Here is a 20,124-nt window from a genome sequence, read left to right on the forward strand (position 1 = left end):
GAGTTTACACATTTTCCCTGTGTCTGCATGGGTTTCCTCCCACAGTCCATAGATATTGGTTAGGTGGATTGGCCATGGGAAATACAGGTTTCAGGGATAGAGGAGGGGGGGTTGAGACTGGTTAGGATGCTCTTCAGATGGGTTGGTGCGACTTGATTGGCAGAATGGCCTGCTTCCATACTGTAGGGAGTCTATGAAGTAAATGGGCAGCATGTGTCATACGATTAGTTCAGGTGATGAAGCTGTTGTGTTTGAATAGCTATCAGTGTATGCAAATTGTAAGTTATGGAGTGAGATTTACATAATTGCTAAGAATGTGGGGTTGGAGTAAATGCTGGATGGCCATGTGAAAACATTGAACTTTGTCTTTCACTACATCCACTTTTGAGGAACAACATATCTGATGCTAATTCTATGGTTCCGAAGGAGTTAATTATAGAGTCATAGAGTCATCGAGATGTACAGCACAGAAACAGACCCTTTGGTCTAACCCGTCCATGCCGACCAAATACCCCAACCCAATCTAGTCCCACCTGCCAACACCCAGCCCATATCCCTCCAAACCCTTCCTATTTATATTCCCATCCAAATGTCTTTTAAATGCTGTAATTGTACCAGCCTCCACCACTTCCTCTGGCAGCCCATAAGCGTACCACCCTCTGTGTGAAACAGTTGCCCCTGAGGTCTCTTCTGTATCTTTCCCCTCTCCCCCTAAACCTATGCCCCCTAGTTCATTATCTCCACCCATTCTACTGAGGTCACGCGGTCTACATATGGAGATAAGAAGCTCTACTCTAACGTTTAGAGGGAGTATTTGTACCTCCGTCCCTAAAGTCCTCGTAATGAAACCTAACCAAACAAATCGGTTCTATTGCTATCGTGCAGTTAACCAGCTTATTATCCAAGAACAGTCCCTCTTCTATAGATGCTGTATGGTCCGCCAACTGTCACCAGATAGGTGCAAGAAAACCAAAGACAAAGGAGGATTGGTGATATGAGGAACCTCAAACAACTATTACCCAGTACCATCTTTTGCTGTAGGTACCCTCACCAGCTGTTCTTCTTCCTCCTATCCCTTTGTCATTAGCATTGAAACCATCATATTCCAGACCCCTTCACTTCTGAAGAAGAGACATATTGGATTTGAAACATTACCTCTGTTTCTATCCTTGTAGTGGTGGCAAATACCACAGGATACCAGAAGTGACCATCTCGGAAAGTGCCACAGCACGACCATGTTTCCTTCCTCCTGTCCCCTCAGCGTGTATTCCTACCCACAATGGTGACAGCCAGCATTCCTCTCCTCCACCCCATTCACATTTAGCCTCCAGTGCTTTTCAGAAAACCTTGATGCACATTCTCCATCATATTTCAACAGCTCACAAAAAGACTCCAACATCTATTCCCACCTCTGGCTCCTCTCTTGAGGAAGAACAGGTTGCCTACCAGCAGCATTTAGAATTTGGGTTATTGGCTCTCCTAGTGACAGAGCAGGGGGCGATGGTGGGAGGCGTAGGAGAGAAGGGGCACATGCAATAATCATTTAAAGTGGCAAATTTAACATAAGAATAAAAGAAAGGCCAGCAAAACACAGCAGGTCAGCCTGAATCTGTGGAGAGAAACAATAGTATTTCAGCTCGATAATCTTTAATCAGAATTCAGAGAACTAGTGTTGTAAAAGTTTTGAAGCCTGTGGATGGTGGGAGGGAGCAAGAAGAATAAAGGAGAAGGAGAAAGTGAGGTCTGCAGATGCTGGAGATCAGAGCTGAAAATGTGTTGCTGGTTAAAGCGCAGCAGGTCAGGCAGCATCCAAGGAACAGGAAATTTGACGTTTCGGGCATAAGCCTTTCTTCAGGATTGAGGAAAGTGTGTCCAGCAGGCTAAGATAAAAGGTAGGGAGGAGGGACGTGGGGGAGGGGTGATAGGTGGAAGGAGGTCAAGGTGAGGGTGATAGGCCGGAGTGGGGGTGAGGGTGGAGAGGTCAGGAAGAGGATTGCAAGTTAGGAGGGCAGTGCTGAGTTCGAGGGATTTGACTGAGACAAGGTGGGGGGAGGGGAAATGAGGAAACTGGAGAAATCTGAGTTCATCCCTTGTGGCTGGAGGGTTCCCAGGCGGAAGATGAGGTGCTCTTCCTCAGCCGACGTGTTGCTATGGTCTGGCGATGGAGGAGTCCAAAGACCTGCATGTCCTTGGTGGAGTGGGAGGGGGAGTTGAAGTGTTGAGCCACGGGGTGGTTGGGTTGGTTGGTCCGGGTGTCCCAGAGGTATTCTCTGAAACGTTCCGCAAGTAGGCGGCCTGTCTCCCCAGTATAGAGGAGGCCACATTGGGTGCAGCGGAGAAGGTCAGGTAAAGGCCAAGAGTAGTTTAAGGAGACTTTAATATGCTTCTTGCATGACAATGACTGACTGGAGATTAACCATGTACCACATTCCTTTGTATGGTTTTTAAGCAAGCAACTTTCTCTTATTATGTAAAAACAAAATACTACAGAAACTAGAGATCTAAAATGAAAGCAATGTGCTTGAAAACGTCAACAGGTCTGGCAGGTGCTGTGGAGATAGAAGCAGAGGTAATGTTTCAAATCCAATATGTCTCTTCTTCAGAAGTGAAGGGGTCTGGAATATGATGGTTTCAATGCTAATGACAAAGGGATAGGAGGACTAAAAAAGAACAGCTGGTGAGGGTACCTACAGCAAAAGATAAAGAGAGGTCAGATGGTAGTAGAGGAAGGATATAGATGAAGAATAGGGTGTTAATAGTAGGTGAGAATGGTAGAAAACAGGTCATTTCTGCTGAGAGCAAATACATGCAAACAAAATACTGGGGTGAAGGGGTTGTCATCAAAATGGAGGACAGTATTCATGCTACGAGGTTGTTGAACTCCATATTGAGTCTTGAAGGTGGTAAACTGTCTAAACAGAAACTGCTGTTCCTCCAAGACAGACCAGAGCTTTTCCATCATACACACTGACCATTCATGCCTATTCGGCATTGAGATTTCTCCTCCCTGAGTACTCTCTTTGTCTTTTGCTCTGGGTGCCTTCATTCGCTGTTCTATTTGCTCCTCCTTCCCCTTTGTCAACAGCGGAAAAGCCATTATTTCCTCACACTTCTCACTATGTCATTGTGGTGTAAAATTGAGGAACGAATCCATTTTGCTGCCTAAATGATGAATTTTCTTTTTTGTTCAGCGTGCCCTTGGAAGGGAAGAACAAAGTGTGTGAAGAGAAGGTGATTCCAATCCTGGTGGAGCTGCTCAGTGACCCAGAGTCTGAGGTCAGAGCCTCAGCAGCAGGAGCATTGATGTTTGCCACCATTACAACACAAGGTGAGTGACTGACAACTAGAACAGAAGGGACGTGGTGAATGGGGTGCAGATAGGCACTGACTGGTAGGTGGATGAAGAGAAATGCATATCTGAAGGCCTGGTTTACACAATTTTGTGTTTAATTGCAGGTGGCTATAATTTGAATTTGTCTGGAAGTGATAAACAGGCACCCGCATGTTTTCCACTTTAACAGAGATTGAATACAATTCTCGCGGTGAGCTCTGTCTGTAGAGATCAGTATTAGTAAGGATGTTAAGGGTTTAGATGGAGATGAATTTGTTAAGTGTGTACAAGAACATTTTCTGATTCAATATGTGGATGTACCAACTATAGAAGGTGCAAAACATGACCTACTCTTGGGAAATAAGGCAGGGCAGGTGACTGAGGTGTCAGTGGGTGAGCACTTTGGGGCCAGCGACCATAATTCTATTAGATTTAAAATAATGATGGAAAAGGATAGACCAAATCTAAAAGTTGAAGTTCTAAATTAGAGAAAGGCCAATTTTGACGGTGTTAGACAAGAACTTTCAAAAGCTGATTGGAGGCAGATGTTCGCTGGTAAAGGGATGGCTGGAAAATGGGAAGCCTTCAGAAATGAGATAACAAGAATCTAGAGAAAGTATATTCCTGTTAGAGTGAAAGGGAAGGCTGGTATGTGTAGGGAATGCTGGATGACTAAAGAAATTGAGGGTTTAATTAAGAAAAAGAAGGAAGCATTTGTAAGGTATAGACAGGCTAGATCAAATGAATCCTTAGAAAAGTATAAAGGCAGTAGGAGTATACTTAAGAGGGAAATCAGGAGGGCAAAAGGGGGACATGAGATAGCTTTGGCAAATAGAATTAAGGATAATTCAAAGGGTTTTTACAAATACATTAAGGACAAAAGGGTAACTAGGGAAAGAATAGGGCCTCACAAAGATCAGCAAGGTGGCCTTTGTGTGGAGCTGCAGGAGATGGGGGAGATACTAAATGAGTACTTTGCATCAATATTTACTGGTGGAAGAGAATATGGAAGGTATAGAATGTAGGAAAATAGGTGGTGACATCTTGAAAGATGTCCATATTACAGAAGGGGAAGTGCTGGGTGTCTTGAAACGCACAAACATGGATAAATCCCCAGGATCTGATCAGGTCTACCCTTGAACTCTGTGGGAAGCGAGGGAAGTGAAGGCTGGGTCTCTTATTGAGACATTTGTATCATCGATAGTCACAGATGAGGTGCTGGAAGACTGGAGGTTAGCTAATGTGATGCCACTGTTTAAGAAGGGTGGTAAGGACAAACCAGGGATCTATAGACCAGTGAGACTGACGTTGATGATAGACAAGTTGTTGGAGGGAATCCTGAGGGACAGGATGTACATGAATTTGGAAAGGCAAGGAATGATTAGGGATAGTCAACATGGCTTTGTGTGTGGGAAATCATGTCACACATACTTGATTGAGTTTTTTGAAGAAGTAACAAAGAGGATTGATGAGGGCAGAGTGGTAGACATGATCTATATGGACTTCAGTAAGGCGTTCAACAAGGTTCCCCATGGGAGACTGATTAGCAAGGTTAGATCTCATGGAATACAGGGAGAACTAGCAATTTGGATACAGAACTGGCTTATAGGTAGAAGACAGGGTGGTGGTGGAGGATTGTTTTTCAGACTGGAGGCCTATGACCAATGGAGTGCCACAAGGATCAATTCTGGATCCACTACTTTACATCATTCATATAAATGATTTGGATGCGAGCATAAGAGGTATAGTTAGTAAGTGATGACACCAAAATTGGAGGTGTAGTGCACAGCGAAGAGGGTTACCTCAGATTACAACGGGATCGTGATCAGATGGGCCAATGGACTGAGAAGTGGCAGATGGAGTTTAATTTATATCAATGTGAAGTGCTGCATTTTGGGAAAGCAAATCTTAGCAGGACTTATACACGTAATGGTCAGGTCCTAGGGAGTGTTGCTGAACAAAGAGACCTTGGAGTACAGGTTCATAGCTCCTTGAAAGTGGAGTTGTAGGTAGATAGGATAGTGAAGAAAACGTTTGGTATGCTTTCCTTTATTGGTCAGAGTATTGATTACAGGAGTTGGGAGGACATGTTGCAGCTGTACAGGTCATTGGTTGGGCCACTGTTGGAATATTGCGTACAATTCTGGTCTCCACTCTATCAGAAAGATGTTGTGAAACTTGAAAGGGTTCAGAAAAGATTTACAAGGCTGTTGACAGGCTTGAAGAATTTGAGCTATAGGGAGAGGTTGAATAGGCTGGGGCTGTTTTCCCTGGAGCATCAGAGGCTGAGGGGTGACCTTTAGAGGTTTATAAAATCGTGAGGGGTGTAGATAAGATAAATAGACGAAATGGGCATGTTCAGAACTAGATGTCATAGGTTTAGGGTGGATTGAAAAACCCGCCTCAGTGGGAGGCCACTGCTAGTATTATACTGGGGCCTTCATCAAAGCTGAATGGCTGGAGGCCTGCAGAGAGGTAACTGATGACTACACAGAGGGGGCAATGTAGGAAACCTTGGGGGCTGGTGGGGGCTCAGTTATGGCAGGATTGGAGTCACCTCCTCTTCACACACTTTGTTTTCCCTTCCAAGGGCAGACTGAACTCATTTAGGAGGGACCTTTCCTTCTTGGCTGCCCATCACAAGTCTGCATCAGGAAACCAGCCAGGCTGGCTGATTGAGGTGGGCCTCTCCCACCACTGGTTAAATCACAATCGGATGAGCCCTTAGCTGGGAATGAAGGGCTTTAATTGTCTTAACATGTGGGCAAAGCTGCCCAATTCCTTTGCAGCCCAGTCACTGGTGTATTGGCAGTGGGAGCAGGGTTGGATGGGTAGGAAACACACATGCTCTGTGTTCTCACAATAACTTTATGTCAGGGTACACTTTATTTTTCACTGTGCAGAGGTTTTAATGTTGCTGTTTCTCTAGTTTCTAGAGCACTAATATGCTTCAAACTTCCTGCTCTCAAATGTTTCCTCATAGCATTCATATAAATTTTAATTATTTCTGTTAAAATGGCACTATTCATCTTTTTAGGAACTGTTTCTTTAGTTTATATTTATCATTTTCAAGAAAATTTACATTTTGCATGTTCAATGTTGGAAAAGTGTTCTGATCTTTCTTATGAAAGGAAGCTTCCAGAAAACCCTTTTGATAAGGTCACTGGACTAGTAATTTAGAACCCCAGGCTAATGATGTGGGAGAAATGAATTTAAATCTCGCCACGGTAGATGCTCGAGTTTGAATTCAGTAAAATTCAGGGATTTTAAAGCTAGTCAGCTGGTGCCCATGTTACTGTGTCATGTCTTATAGCCATATGTCAGTGGGAGCTTTCAGAGACATGCTTATGATATCAATGCTATATTATAGCGTGTGACCTGCAGGTATAAATTCCATCTTATCTTGGGTCACTTGAAATGTGACATACTGATGGAAGTGTGCTATTCTTTCCAACTGAATGGCTTAATACTAGCCCAAATACTTCTGTGTCTCTGATTCTGAGCTGTAATAAATGTTCTGTTGGAAACCTCACTACTACATTATCCATTTCTATTTCTTTTCTTGTGGGAGATGACATAGTATTGCCCCATCAGATGAACAAACCTGCTGAAGGTAAAACACACATCACAAGTAACCATTGTTGATTATCCTAAAAGCCCATCTGGTTCACTAATGTCCTTTTGGGAAGGAAATTGGCCAAATTACCTGGTCTGGTCTATATGACTCCAGAAAAATGCTTTGTAATTCATTCATGGGACATGGACATTGCTGGCTGGTTCAGTACTTATTGCCCGTCCCTAGTTACCCGTGAGAAGGTGCTGGTGAGCTGCCTTCTTGAACCATTGTAGTCCATGTGCTCTAGGATAACCCACAATGCCCTTGGTGAGGGAATTTCAAGATATTGACCGAGCAACAGTGAAGGAATAGCGATATATCCAAGTCAGGATGGCGAGTGGTTTGGAGGGGAACTTGTGAGTGGTGGTGTTCCCATATATCTGCTGCCCTTGTCCCTCTAGATTGAAATGGTTGTGGGTTTGAAAGGAGCTGCCTGAAGATCGTTGGTGAATTTTTGCAGTGTATCTTGTAGATAGTACACACTGCTGCGACTGAGTATTGGTAGTGGAGGGAGTGATGCTTGTGAATGTGATGCCAATCAAGTGGGCTACTTTGTCTTGGATGGTATCAGGCTTCTTGCGTGTTGTTGTAGCTGCACCCATTGAGGCAAGTGGGAGGATTCCGTCGCACTCATGACTTGTGCCTTGTAGATAGTGGACAGGCTTTGAGGGGAGGGGGTCAGGAGGTGGGTTACTCACTGCAATATTCCTAACCTCTAACATGCTCTTGTAGCCAGTGTGTGAATGTGGTGAGTAAAAAGTGAGGACTGCAGATGCTGGAGATCAGAGCTGAAAATGTGTTGCTAGTTAAAGCACAGCAGGTCAGGCAGCATCCAAGGAACAGGAAATTCGACGTTTCGGGCCAGAGCCCTTCATCAGGATGTGGTGAATGTGGTGAGTCCAGTTGAGTTTATAGTCAATGGTAACCCCAGCATGTTAATAATAGGGATTCAGTGATGGTAGCACCATTCATCTAGATTTAGGTTTAGACCTTTATTTTCATTGTCACATGTATACAAGTACAAAATTACAGGGGTACAGTGATAAGTGTATAATATCACCATACCAGGCGCCAACTTAGGTACAAGTACAGAATCATAAGAACAAGGTAGAAACAAAGAACAAAGTTAAAAGTTAAACATTACAGTCATGCTTAGAATTAAGTAGAAAATTAAAGAAATAAAGCGAAAAGTCAAATATTCTAGTCTTTTGAAAGTATGTAACCACCCTGGGACTGCACTCCTGACAGGGGCACGATGTCCTCCTCTTTGCCATGCTTTACTGTCCTGTCCAATGCAGAAATCCCCACACCATCACCAAAGCAGCTGCTGCTCCTGTCGATCCACCCAGAGTATCGATTCAGACCCCCCCCCCCCACATTGCAACAGCTGACCGATGCTGACCACAGCTACTGCCTTCTCTGCCGCTCCCAGAGGCCACCCTACTGTTGAAAGCCAATGTTGCCCCCACCGCCTTGAGTCCCGTGCTGGGCCCACCAATGTTGAAGATGCCCCCCCATCAAGAGGCAGTGGTTTGATTGCCTGTTATTGGTGATGGTCATGGCCTGGCGTTTGTATAGTGTGAATGATACATGCTGCTTTTCACCCCGAATCAGGATATTGTCCAGACCTTGTTGCATTTGAACATGGAATGCTTCAGTATCTGAACATTGTGCAATCATCAGAAAATATCCCCACTGCTGACCTTCTGATGGAGCATTGATGAAGCAGCTGAAGATGGTTGGGCCGAGGATACTACCCTGACGAACTCCTGCAGAGATGTCCTAGAGCTGAAATGACTGATCTCCAACAACCACAGCCATCTGCTTATGTGTCAGGTATAACTCTAACCAGTGGAGAGTTTGCCCTCCAATACCCATTGATTCCAGTTTTTCCAGGGCACATTGGATCACACTCAGTTGAATGCAGCCTTGATATCAAGAGCCGGTCCCTCTCCCCTCCCCTCTGGAATTCAGCTCTTTTGTCCATGTTTGAACCATGACTGAATTGAACCCAAACTGGGCGTCACTGAGCAAGTTATTGCTGAGCAGGTGCTGCTTGATAGCCCTGTTGGTGAGCCCTTCTATCACTTTACCAACCATCAAGAGTAGAGGGATGGGGTGGTGATTGGCCGGGTTCAAACTGTCCTGTTTTTTGTGTACAGGATATACCTTGGCAATTTTCCACATTATTGGGTAGATGCCAGTGTTGTAACTTTACTGGAATAGCTTGGCTAGGGGACCATCAAGCCTTCAGTACTATTGCTGATATATTGTCAGGGCCCATAGCCATTGCAGCATCCAGTGCCTCCAACCATTCCTTGATATCAGGTGGAGTGAATCAAATTGGCTGAAAACTGGCATCAGTGATTGTGGGAACGTCTGCAGGAGGCTGAGATGGATCATCCTCTCTGCACCTCTGGCTGAAGACAGCTGCCTCACCTTTTGCATTAATGTGCTGGGTTCTCCCATCATTGAGAATGGGGATAGTTGTTTAATTGTCCACCATCATTCACGACTGGATATGGCAGGAACTAAGATTGATTCTGTTGGTTCTGTGATTGCTTAGCTGTGCCCAGCACTTGCTGCTTATGCTGTTTGGCACAGGTGTGGTCTTGTTTTGTATTTTCACCAGGTTAACATCAAATGTTTAGGTCTGTCTGTTGCTGTTCCTGGCATGACCTCCTGTGCTTTTCATTAAACCAGGCTCCATCCCCTGGCTTGATGGTAATGATCGAGTTAGGGATAGGCCAGGCCCCAAGGTTACCAATTGTGTTGATCTTTAACTTGAATGGCCCAGCGAGTCACCTGCAACCAAGTCATATCAGAAACGATGACAAAGCCTAAAGCAAGGAATTAAAACTCGACAAACCACTGGCATCGACATAGGCACTAAAAAGAGCAACAGCAAACTAAAGCCTGTCAACCCTCCAAAATCCTCCTCCTTACCAATGGGGTGCTTGTGCCAAATGTGGGAGAGCCATCTCATAGACAAATCAAACAATAGACTGATTTAATTATAGTCACAGAATCAAACTTTACCATGTCCCAGACTATATCATCATCCTTCCTGAATAGCTGCTGGTCCACCAGCAGAACATACCCATTAGAGGTGACTGCATAGTGGTATACAGTTTGGGCAGGAGTTGCTCTGAGAGTCCTCAACATTGACTTTGGATCGCAAAGTTTCATGGCCTTAGGCCAAACAGAGGAAACCTCCTGCTGGATACCATGTACAATCCTCCCTCAGCTGATGAATCAGTTGCTCCTCCAAGTTGACTGCCATGTCAAGGACGGCAGAAGGTAGCTAGGGTACAGTGTAATCTGGATGGGGGACTTCAGTGTTCATCACCTAGAATGACTTATTAACAGTTTGACTGACTGAGCTGCTGAGTATTAAATCACACGGCTGTTAGACTGGGTCTGCTGATAGTATTGGGAGGAGTGATCACCACACAGTCCTTGTCAGGATGATGTTCCAATTTCACAAACGGGATCGATTTCAAACTGTTCAAGAGCATCCATGAGGTGCTCTGGACCATCAGCCACATTAGACACTCAACCAGATTCTGTAATCTCGTCATGCAACATATCAGCCAAACTACCATTATCATGAGCCAGGGACCATACTCAATGTAGAGTTTAGGAGCACATACCAGACATATTAGTTGAAAATGAAGTGTCAATCTGGTGAAGCAGCAACACAGGACTATAGTTTACTCCATCCCAATGGCCCAAGGACTGCAGCAGTTGAAGAACACAGCTCACAATCACCTTTTGAAGGGCACTTAGGATGGACGATCCATGGGAACCTAGCCAGTGATGCTTACATCCCATGAATGATTAAAATAAAACATCCTGGCACATTACATCAGTGCTGACCACTTCCTGCTCCTGGTTGATATTTATCTTCCTCTTTGGGTTTTTTATTTGCTCTGTTGCACATTTGATTCATTTGTAGCACTGCATTGACTATTCCAGCTCAGTCCCACATTAAAGCCATTGCAGTGCACTTTTTATCATCCCACTTCAACAAGACACTGTTGTTTCCATCTCGAAAGGTTTTGCTAATTGTTCAAGTCCATTATGTAAGGTCATAAAATTAAAAAGATTTGTTCAGCTGAATTAAAGTACATATTAGGTTAAAGTGGTGAGATTAAACACCATGGAGAGGACTAGTTCACAACGTCAATGGAATTTATAATTAAAATTCCAGCATATCTTTCCCTAGTGGAGCAGAAATTTCATCCAGTTAAATATCAGGACTGTCAAAGACATTGTCTTTGATTCCCACTACAAACTCTATTTCCTAACTGACTCCATTTCTCTCCCTAACAGTCTGAACCAGACTGTTTATCATCTGGGGGCCTTTACTGACTCTGATATGAGGTTCTGTGCATCTGCACTATCACTGAGGTGGTCTACTTCCACCTCTGTAATATTGCCAGACTCCAGCCCTGTCTTAACCCAGCTGCTGCTGAAACCCTAATTTCTTTATTCTTCGATTATTCCTACACACTCCTGACTCACGTCCCACATACAGCCCTCCATCGACTTGAAGTTGTTTCAAGTTTGCTACCCATGCCCTTACTTATACTAAGTCTCATTCCCCCATCATTCTAATAGTGATTTGCATACATTGTCGCTCTGACAAACAAAACTTCAACCTCATGCTGCTTGTTTTCAAATCTCTCCAAGGCCTCATCTCTCCCTATCTCTCTAATCTACTCTAGCCTATACCCCTCCAAGATATTATCTTTTTCAGCATTCCATGATTTAAACTTCTCCACAAGTGATGATTGTCCCTGCAGCTGCCTAAGTTCTGGCATACTATCTTTAAACCTCTTGTCTTGTATTGTGGCATAGATTCCAGACCAGATAGACCTTTAAGACAGTTACACAACATGATGTTATGTGACATTTCACGTAAAAGTATTGCCTTGCCACTTGTTGCTCTCTCTATAATGGGGACTACACTTGACTCAGTGTAGTTAGTCAAGTCTGCGTAATGTACAATAATGTCAGCAAGCACAGAACCCAGACAAAGTCTGTACGTTTGTGATATTGTAACCTTGTAAAATAGTGTTGTAAATAAACTTCAAGCTATCTGGTTCAAGTGCTTTGCGACTTGCCAAGATTTTTGGATAGGAATGTAAGGATTTACCCTCACTGGCAAGCCCTCATGTTTGGGAGGTAGATCTACATAGTTCTTACATTCCACTCTCCTACCATCCAACCAAATTTGCATGATACATTGGTGGAGGGAAGGAAGAAAATTTTACAAGAGCATGATCAAAGAGCATGACCAAAGAGTATGATGAAAGAGCATGCAGATAGTTATTCCCAACTTAACCACGATGAACTGTACAAGTTTGAGACTCCTGGACAAATACATGGGTTTATGAAAAGATGCTTTCTCATTGTGTCCAGCCTCAGTCATTTGACGTTGTAATGACTAATAGTCAAGTCCTATGAAGAAATAGGTGAGATATCCGAGCTGCATGTCATCAACCACCTAACAAACAGAAGATCAACTCAGATACTGAAGATATCATGTCAAACAACAAATTCATATCTATGACAAATGATATACAGTACATGGTTGTTTGAACATAGAACAATACAGCACAGAACAGGCTCTTCGGCCCATGATGTTGTGCCGAACATTTGGGTGAATTCTTTATTTTGAACAGGAGCCAATATTTCTTCTTCAATCAACATTACAACAATGAAACAGATGATCTTGTCATTATTTCATTGCTGTTTGTGGGAGTTGCTGAGCACAAACTCACTGCCACTTTTATTACATTACAGTCATGATGCACTCCAAAGAAGCACATCATTGGCTGTGACCACTGTGAGACATCAGGCGGCGTAGGTGAAAAGGGCTACATAAATGCAAGTCTTTCATTCCTTTTTAAAGGAACTACATAAATACCAGTTGTCGGTGTTATCCAATAGCAAACGATCCGAATTATGTTCATTGATGACAGGCATTTTTTTTAAACCAAGATTCCGGTTTGCACCGGGGAGGAGTGTATTGCTTTGGAAACATGTAAGTGTTCCTCCTCACCTTGTTCAGGAGGTTATTTCAATAGTAGAGGTACATGGAAGATCAGAGCTGGGGTCTAATCACCCCACAATATCTCCTGCCAACTCTTTCTCCCTTTTCTCAGAGATTCCATTAGTATGATCACAGGAGTAGACGGCGAGAAACTGTTCCCATTGGTGGAAGGATCTAGAACACAAGGGCACAGATTTAAAATCATTGGCAAAAGAAGCAAAGGTGGCACAGGTGAGAATGGTTCAATCCAGTTAATGGGTAGGATCACTTGAGATTATGGTAGAGCAGGATTGAGGGAATTGGAGTATTATCGAAAAGAGGGCTGTGAAGGTTTGCAGGGAGACGTTGGGGCAATGGCATGATGTAAATTGCTCCTATAGTGAGAGAGTGCGGACATGATAGGCTGCATGTGCTCACTCTATAATGTAATAATTCAGTGATTCTGTGAACGGAAGTGAATGGAGATATACACATATGCAGTGTGATGTAATGAAGTAAAGGAGCCCTACACTCTGCTCAACCAGTATAGAATAGGCAGTCTCCTCTGACATTCTGCATTATGATCAATAGCTGACAGACCTCACTGTTTACAATCTAATTACTCCAGGAAAATACTGAATTCTTCTGAGAGCCCATCAATATACTCTTCCTGCCCTCAAAGTCCTGCAGCTTCATGCCTGGGTGAAAGAATGACTTCAGGTCAAAGAGTTTGAATACTTGATACATTTGATACAGGAAGGAAGAAGCAATAAACCACAGGAGATACAAATTACCATGAGATGCTCTAATTAAAGGCTATGTACAGAAAGCAGATAAAAAGATGAAATATTTCACTGAGACCCTCAGTTCTATTTGGATCTGAAATTTACAAATAATAAAATACAATTTGCATGGGTGAATGACGCAGTAAAGGGACTCAGAGACTAATAATTGTGTTATTTCTAGCTACAGTTTCCTCGGCAGTGTATAACGGAATGAAGGTTCCTGTTTCTCCCCATGTTTACATGCTTTTATATTTCTGTCAAATTTACTTCTGATTGATCCGAATGTAATAACAAGGCTCCATCAGCGGTTATATAGCTGGATGTCAAAGGCCTGTTTTATGCAATAATAGAGACCACAATGGTCCCAAAGTCTAAGGTTGGTTTGTACTCGAAGTTATCATTTCAGTGAGGATCAACATTGAAGGAACTATGAAAGATCTTTGTGTCATTAATTAGGTGGGTGCACCAAACTGACAATGGGTTCACCAAAACTGTGCTGAGCTGTGATCTCCCAATACCTCAACATGGTCCAATGCCTAGAATCACAAGTGAAGGTGGCCATTGTGGGCAAAGCACTGACCCCTTTGGATTTGACCGCCTAGTGACCCCCAGTGAGGTGGAGAAGGAGGAGAGTGGTTTGACTGCATAGCTATTGATGATGGAGAGATGGGGGTCTCCTAGACACTGGGTGACAGAATTAGAAATCACTCTGACTCGAAGGTAATGCTCAATAACTGTCTCTAAAGTATCAGATTTTTGAGTTGCGCAAAATTCTCGCCATTTTCCCTCAGTTGCCAGTGAAATGCTTGCTATTATCATAGAATAAAACTGAGGTTGTTGGCTCACTTGCTAAGCTGGTAAGTTTGTTTGCAGACATTTTGTCACCGTGCTAGGTAATATCATCGGTGTTACCTAGTATGGTGATGAAACGTCTGCAAACAAACTTACCAGCTCAGTGAGCAAGCCAACAACATCACCCACAACCTGAGCTACAAATCTTCTCAAGAACTTTGCATAGAATAACTCTCCTTCTTGTACAGCAATAAGATCTCTTCTGTTGTGATTTGCCCATGCGTTTGTATATCTGTGTACATCTGTATTAGATCTACCTTGGAATTTTATTTGCCATGATCTCATTGGCGTAGAGTTCAGCCACGGCAAGCAGTCTGCCAATATAGAAACAGCTGCTCCTGTCGAGTTTAAGGTCTGTTTCAAACCTTTGCTCTACCAAGGTAATGGTCCAGAATACGTGTGGATTTTCTTTCACCTCATGAGGAATGTTGTCTTCACCTTTTGTTCTGTACCACTGCTGTTCTTGAGAGTGTATCTGCCATTACTTGTGCCTTCCTCTGATAAAGTATCTCATCATTCCAAGCCTGAATCTTTGTGCAGAGCCTTTGTGGAGATTTCTTGTGTTTACAGTAACAGTGCCAGAGGGTATGGTCCATCATGACCTGGATTGTCAGTCCCATGAGGTAATCTATAAACCTGCCACATCCCCGTGTAACTGCTGACACCTCCTCTATGGTTGCATATCTGTGTTCGGACTCAATCAAAGCTCTCAACATAAAATATACAGATTTACTTCTTCCATCAGTTTGCACTTTAACAGGGATTGCTCTGATCCTGTAGACAGTACCTTGATGCCACTGTGGTGAATAAATCTGGGTTGTAATGTGTTGACACATCAGTAGAAAGTTGCTCTCTTTAATCTTTTTGAAAGCTGCAGTCTGTTTCTGACTCCAATCCATTGCTGTCCATTCTTCAAAAGTTCCCTTATGCATCACGGCAGACTGTTTAAGTTGCAGACAAATTTTCTTATTTGCCTAAGAGTTTCTGTATATAATTTACACATTTCAGTCCTGGAATATTACTGATGGCCCATATCTTGGATCTACTGTGATGTCCTAGGAATTGGCATTTCACATTTAGTGTAAAGCCTCTGTTATCTAGTGCTCCCAGAGAGAAGGATTAGATTAGATTCCCTACAGCATGGAAACAGGCCCCTTGGCCCAACAAGTCCACACTGACTCTCCGAAGAGTAACCCACCCAGACCCATTTCCCCTCTGACTAATGCACCTAATTAGCATGGCTAATTCAGCTAACCTGCACATCTTTGGATTGTGGGAGGAAACCCATGCAGTCATGGGGAGAATATGCAAACTCCACACAGACAGTCGCCCGAGGCTGGGTCCCTGGTGCTGTGAGGCAGCAGTGCTAACCACTGAGCCACCGTGCCACCCCAAAGATCAATGGGCTCCATTGCAAACATGAGTCCCATGGTTGTCTCAGGCCTTTGCTCTGATGGTCACTCTTTCCACGAAGGTGGACATTTCCGTGCAGAATCAAACACACTTGCCTTGACCAATGTACACTTAGTGTACATTTTACTAAAGATAATGGAGACAAACCTCACCCTGGCCATTCAGCGTTTCACTGAAGAGCAGCAAAATGCTCACAAGCTCTTGGCTAACAAGGAGATGATAGTATAGGGGCACTGTCACTGGACAGTAATCCAGAGATAAAAGCTAATGCTTCCCTCATGGTAGCTGATGGAATTGAAAAATTCAGTAAGTAAAAAAAGTTTGGAATTGAAAGCTGGACTCAGTGACGGTGACCCTGAAACTATCGTTGATTATTGTACAAACTCATCTGTTTCACAAATGTCCTTTTGGGAAGTCCTTTTGCAGCCCTTGCCTGCTCTGGCCGCATGTCTCCACACCCACAGCAACATGGTTGCCTTCTAACTATCCTCTGAAATGGGCCAGCACATCCACAGTTCAAGGGAATCATTCAGGACGGGCAGTAAATACTGACCTTGCCCACATTCTCCCACATTCCATGAAAGAATTTTGAAAAGCAAGAGAGGCAAGATGAAGAAAAGGGATGCAGAAATAGGAATTATATCCAAGCACTGGCCTTTCTCATCCCATGGCTCCACCGCTCAGAGCCTCAGTTGCTCCGATGACTGAATCTGCTGTTGTTCAAATGTAGGTGAGGCAGTCTGATTCACTAAACCCAGAGAACACCCACCAAGGGCATGTCAGCTGTCAGGGCATGGGAAGAAACAGCCTGCATTTACCTGTGCTGACTCTCGGGAGTAGCACCACATCATATTCATAGGAAGAGAGAAAGAACGGCTTTTTGAGTTGCACAGGGTGAATATTGTGTGCAGCTCTGGTCTCTCTGCTGTGAAAGGATGTTGTGAAACTTGAAAGGGTTCAGAAAAAATTTACAAAGCATGGTGCCCAGTTTGGAGAATTTGAGCTACAGGGGGAGGCTGAATCGGCCGGGGATGTTTTCCCTGTAGTGTCAGGGACTGAGGGGTGATCTTTATAAAATCACGAGGGGATTAGGTAAATAGACAAGGTCTTTTCCCCAGGGTAGGGGAGTCCAAAACTAGAGAACATGGTTGTAAGGTGAAGGAAAAGATTTAAAAGCGACCTAAAGGGCAACTATTTCACGCAGTGGGTGGTTTGTGTGTGTGTGGAATGAGCTGCCAGAGGAAGTGGTGGAGGCTGGTACAATTACAGCATTTTAAGGAGGATTTAGAGGGATCTGGGCCAAATGCTGGCAAAAGGGACTAGATTAATTTAGGATATCTGGTCAGCATGGACAAGTTGGACCAAAGAGTCTGTTTCCATGCTGTAAATCTGTATCACTCTGTGATTATGGAGAATGTATATGAACTGGACATTGTATTTCAACTTTCTATTATCCAGTTGCTGTTATCTCATGAGTGGCCATTAGACTTTTGGTGAATGTTATAACAGGAGAGAATGTTACCATGGTAATGTGGGAGCAAAGATAAGCCATTCAGCCCATCAAGTCTGCCCTGCCAATCAATGAGATCGTGGTAATCTGCTAATCCTCAACTCCACGTTCCTGCCTTTTTCCCCTTGATTCCCTTACTGATTAAAAATCTGTCTGTTTCAGCCTTGAACATTCAAAATAACCCAGGCTCAGCAGCCAGCTGTGGTCAAGAGTTCCACAGATTCACAGCCCCATGAGAGAAGAAAGTCCTTCTCATCTCTGTCTTAAATGGATGACCCTTTTACTCTGAGATTGTGCCCTCTAGTCCGGGCTTGTCCTACAAGGGGAATCAGCTTTTGCAAACCTACCTTGTCAACCCAAAAAATCTTGTATGTTTCAATAGTTTCCTCTCATTCTTGTAAACTCTAATGATATAATATGATAGAGTGATATAATGAGAGTGAACATTAGCAAATAGGAGAATGATACAATGGAAGTGGATGTTAGCCTACAGGAGGATGATGTGGAGGGGGTAGGGGGCTGAGAGATAAAAAGGGGTGTGGGTGGGGCTGGGGAGGAAGGTAAGTGGAATGGTGATGCAGATGGGAGGTGATTGTGAGAAGTCAATGAGGACGGTGGAAACTCGTTAGGTCCATGCCTCCCCCTCCACCAACTAACCCACCCTCTATACCCAATACCTTCCCTTGCACACTGCATGAGATACAAAACCTGCACCCACACCTCCTCCCTCACCTCCATCCAAGGCCCCAAAGGATCATTTTAAATCCAGCAGAGATTTTTGTGCGCATCCATTCACCTCATTTACTGCATCCATTGGGTCTCGATATGGCCTCCTGTACATCAGGGAACCAAGCACCAATCCGTGGAGTGGTCTGCACACACCAAAGAACCCCACCAACCTGTGGCCAACCACTTCAATTCCCCCTCCCACTCCCCTAAGGATATGAAAACCCTGGGCCTCCTCCACCACCAAATCAAGCCATCCACCTCCTGGAGGAAGAATGCCTCACCTTCCGCCTTGGGACCCTTCAACCACATGGTCTCAACATTGGACTTCACCAGTTTCCAAATCTCACCGACCCTCACCTCATCCTAGATCCAACCCTCCAACTTGGCACTGCCCACTTCACCTGTCCTACTTGTCCATCTTCCTTCCCACCTATTAGCTGCACCTTCCCCACCGACTATCACAATCACCTCCAATCTGCATCCACCTATTGCCATCTCACATCCTTTACCCCCAGCCATACCCCTCACCCCCCATTTATCTCTCAGCCCCTTTCCCCCTCCGCATCATTCTCCCTTAGGCAAATATCCACTCTCGGTATATCATTCTCCTGTTTGCTAATGTTCACTTTTATTACATCATTATTCCCTCTGTATAACAGCATACTGCAATCTTTCACCATTTAAATAATATTCTGACCTACTATTTTTACTTCCAAAGTGGATGACCTCACATTTGCCAACATTGTACTCCGTCTGCCAGATTCTTACCCACTCACCTAACCTATCTAAATCTCTCTGCAGACCCTCCACATCCTCTGCACAATTTGCCTTTCCACTCAATTTAGTGTCATCAGCAAACTTGGATACATTACACTCAGTCTCCTCTTCCAAATCATTTATATATATATATATATATCATAAACAGTTGTGGGCCCAACGCCGCCCCCTGCAGCATCCCGCTCACCACTGATCTCCAACCAGAGAAACGTCCATTTATCCCAATTCTCTGCTTTCCATTGGTTAACCAGTCCTCTATCCATGCTAGTATGTTCTCAGCAACTCCGTGCATTCTAATCCTATGGATGACTCTTTTATGTGTCACCTTATCGAATGCCTTTTGGAAATCCAATGTACAACATCCACCAGTTTCCCTCCATCCACTGCGCTTGTTACATCCTCAAAGAACTCCAGTAAATCCAGTTATTCTAAGCCTCGGCCATTTCAGAATTACCCAGTATTGATTCTCCTTTCTCATCCTGCAAGGGATCTACTTCCACTTTAGCCACCCTTTCCCTTTTTATATATTTATAAAACCTTTTCCTACCTGTTTTGTATTCTGTGCGAGTTTGCATTCATAATTTATCTTTCTTTCTTTATCGCTTGCTTCCTGATTCTTTGTTGCTTTTTAAAGTTTTCCCAATCTTCCTGTTTCCCATTACTCTTGGATACTTTGTAAGCCTGAGCTTTTAGTTGGATGCCTTGCTTGGTTATCCAAGGCTGGCTCTTCCTACCCTTGCTATCCTTTTTTTAACCAGAATATACTTTCCTTGAGCACTGTGAAAAACCTCTTTGAAAGTCCTCCACTTTTCCTCAACTATTCCACCATATAACTTGTGTTCCCCAGTCTAATTTAACTAACTCTTTCCTCACCCCATTATAATCTCCCTTATTTAAGCATAAAGCACTGGGTTTAGATGATACTATTTCACCGTCCATTTATATCCAAAATTCGATCATGCTCTTTCTGAGAGGATCCTTAAATATGCGATCGTTAATTTTACCTGTCTCATTACAAAGACCAGATCGAAGATTGCACATTCTCTTGTAAGTTTGCTAAAATGCTGTTCA

General features: G+C 43.7%; 1 protein-coding gene across 1 annotated transcript in view; it reads left to right on the top strand.

Annotated features, from left to right (window-relative positions):
• LOC132827201 (radial spoke head 14 homolog) overlaps positions 1–20,124 on the top strand; it is a 33,977-nt gene that overhangs the window by 6,607 nt on the left and 7,246 nt on the right. The window contains exon 2 of the mRNA XM_060843789.1: positions 3,192–3,328. Coding sequence (XP_060699772.1) covers positions 3,192–3,328 — 137 coding nt within the window. The remainder of the gene's footprint in view (positions 1–3,191; positions 3,329–20,124) is intronic.

This window comes from Hemiscyllium ocellatum, chromosome 24, assembly GCF_020745735.1.
Source record: "Hemiscyllium ocellatum isolate sHemOce1 chromosome 24, sHemOce1.pat.X.cur, whole genome shotgun sequence".
Classification (NCBI taxonomy): Eukaryota; Metazoa; Chordata; class Chondrichthyes; order Orectolobiformes; family Hemiscylliidae; genus Hemiscyllium; species Hemiscyllium ocellatum.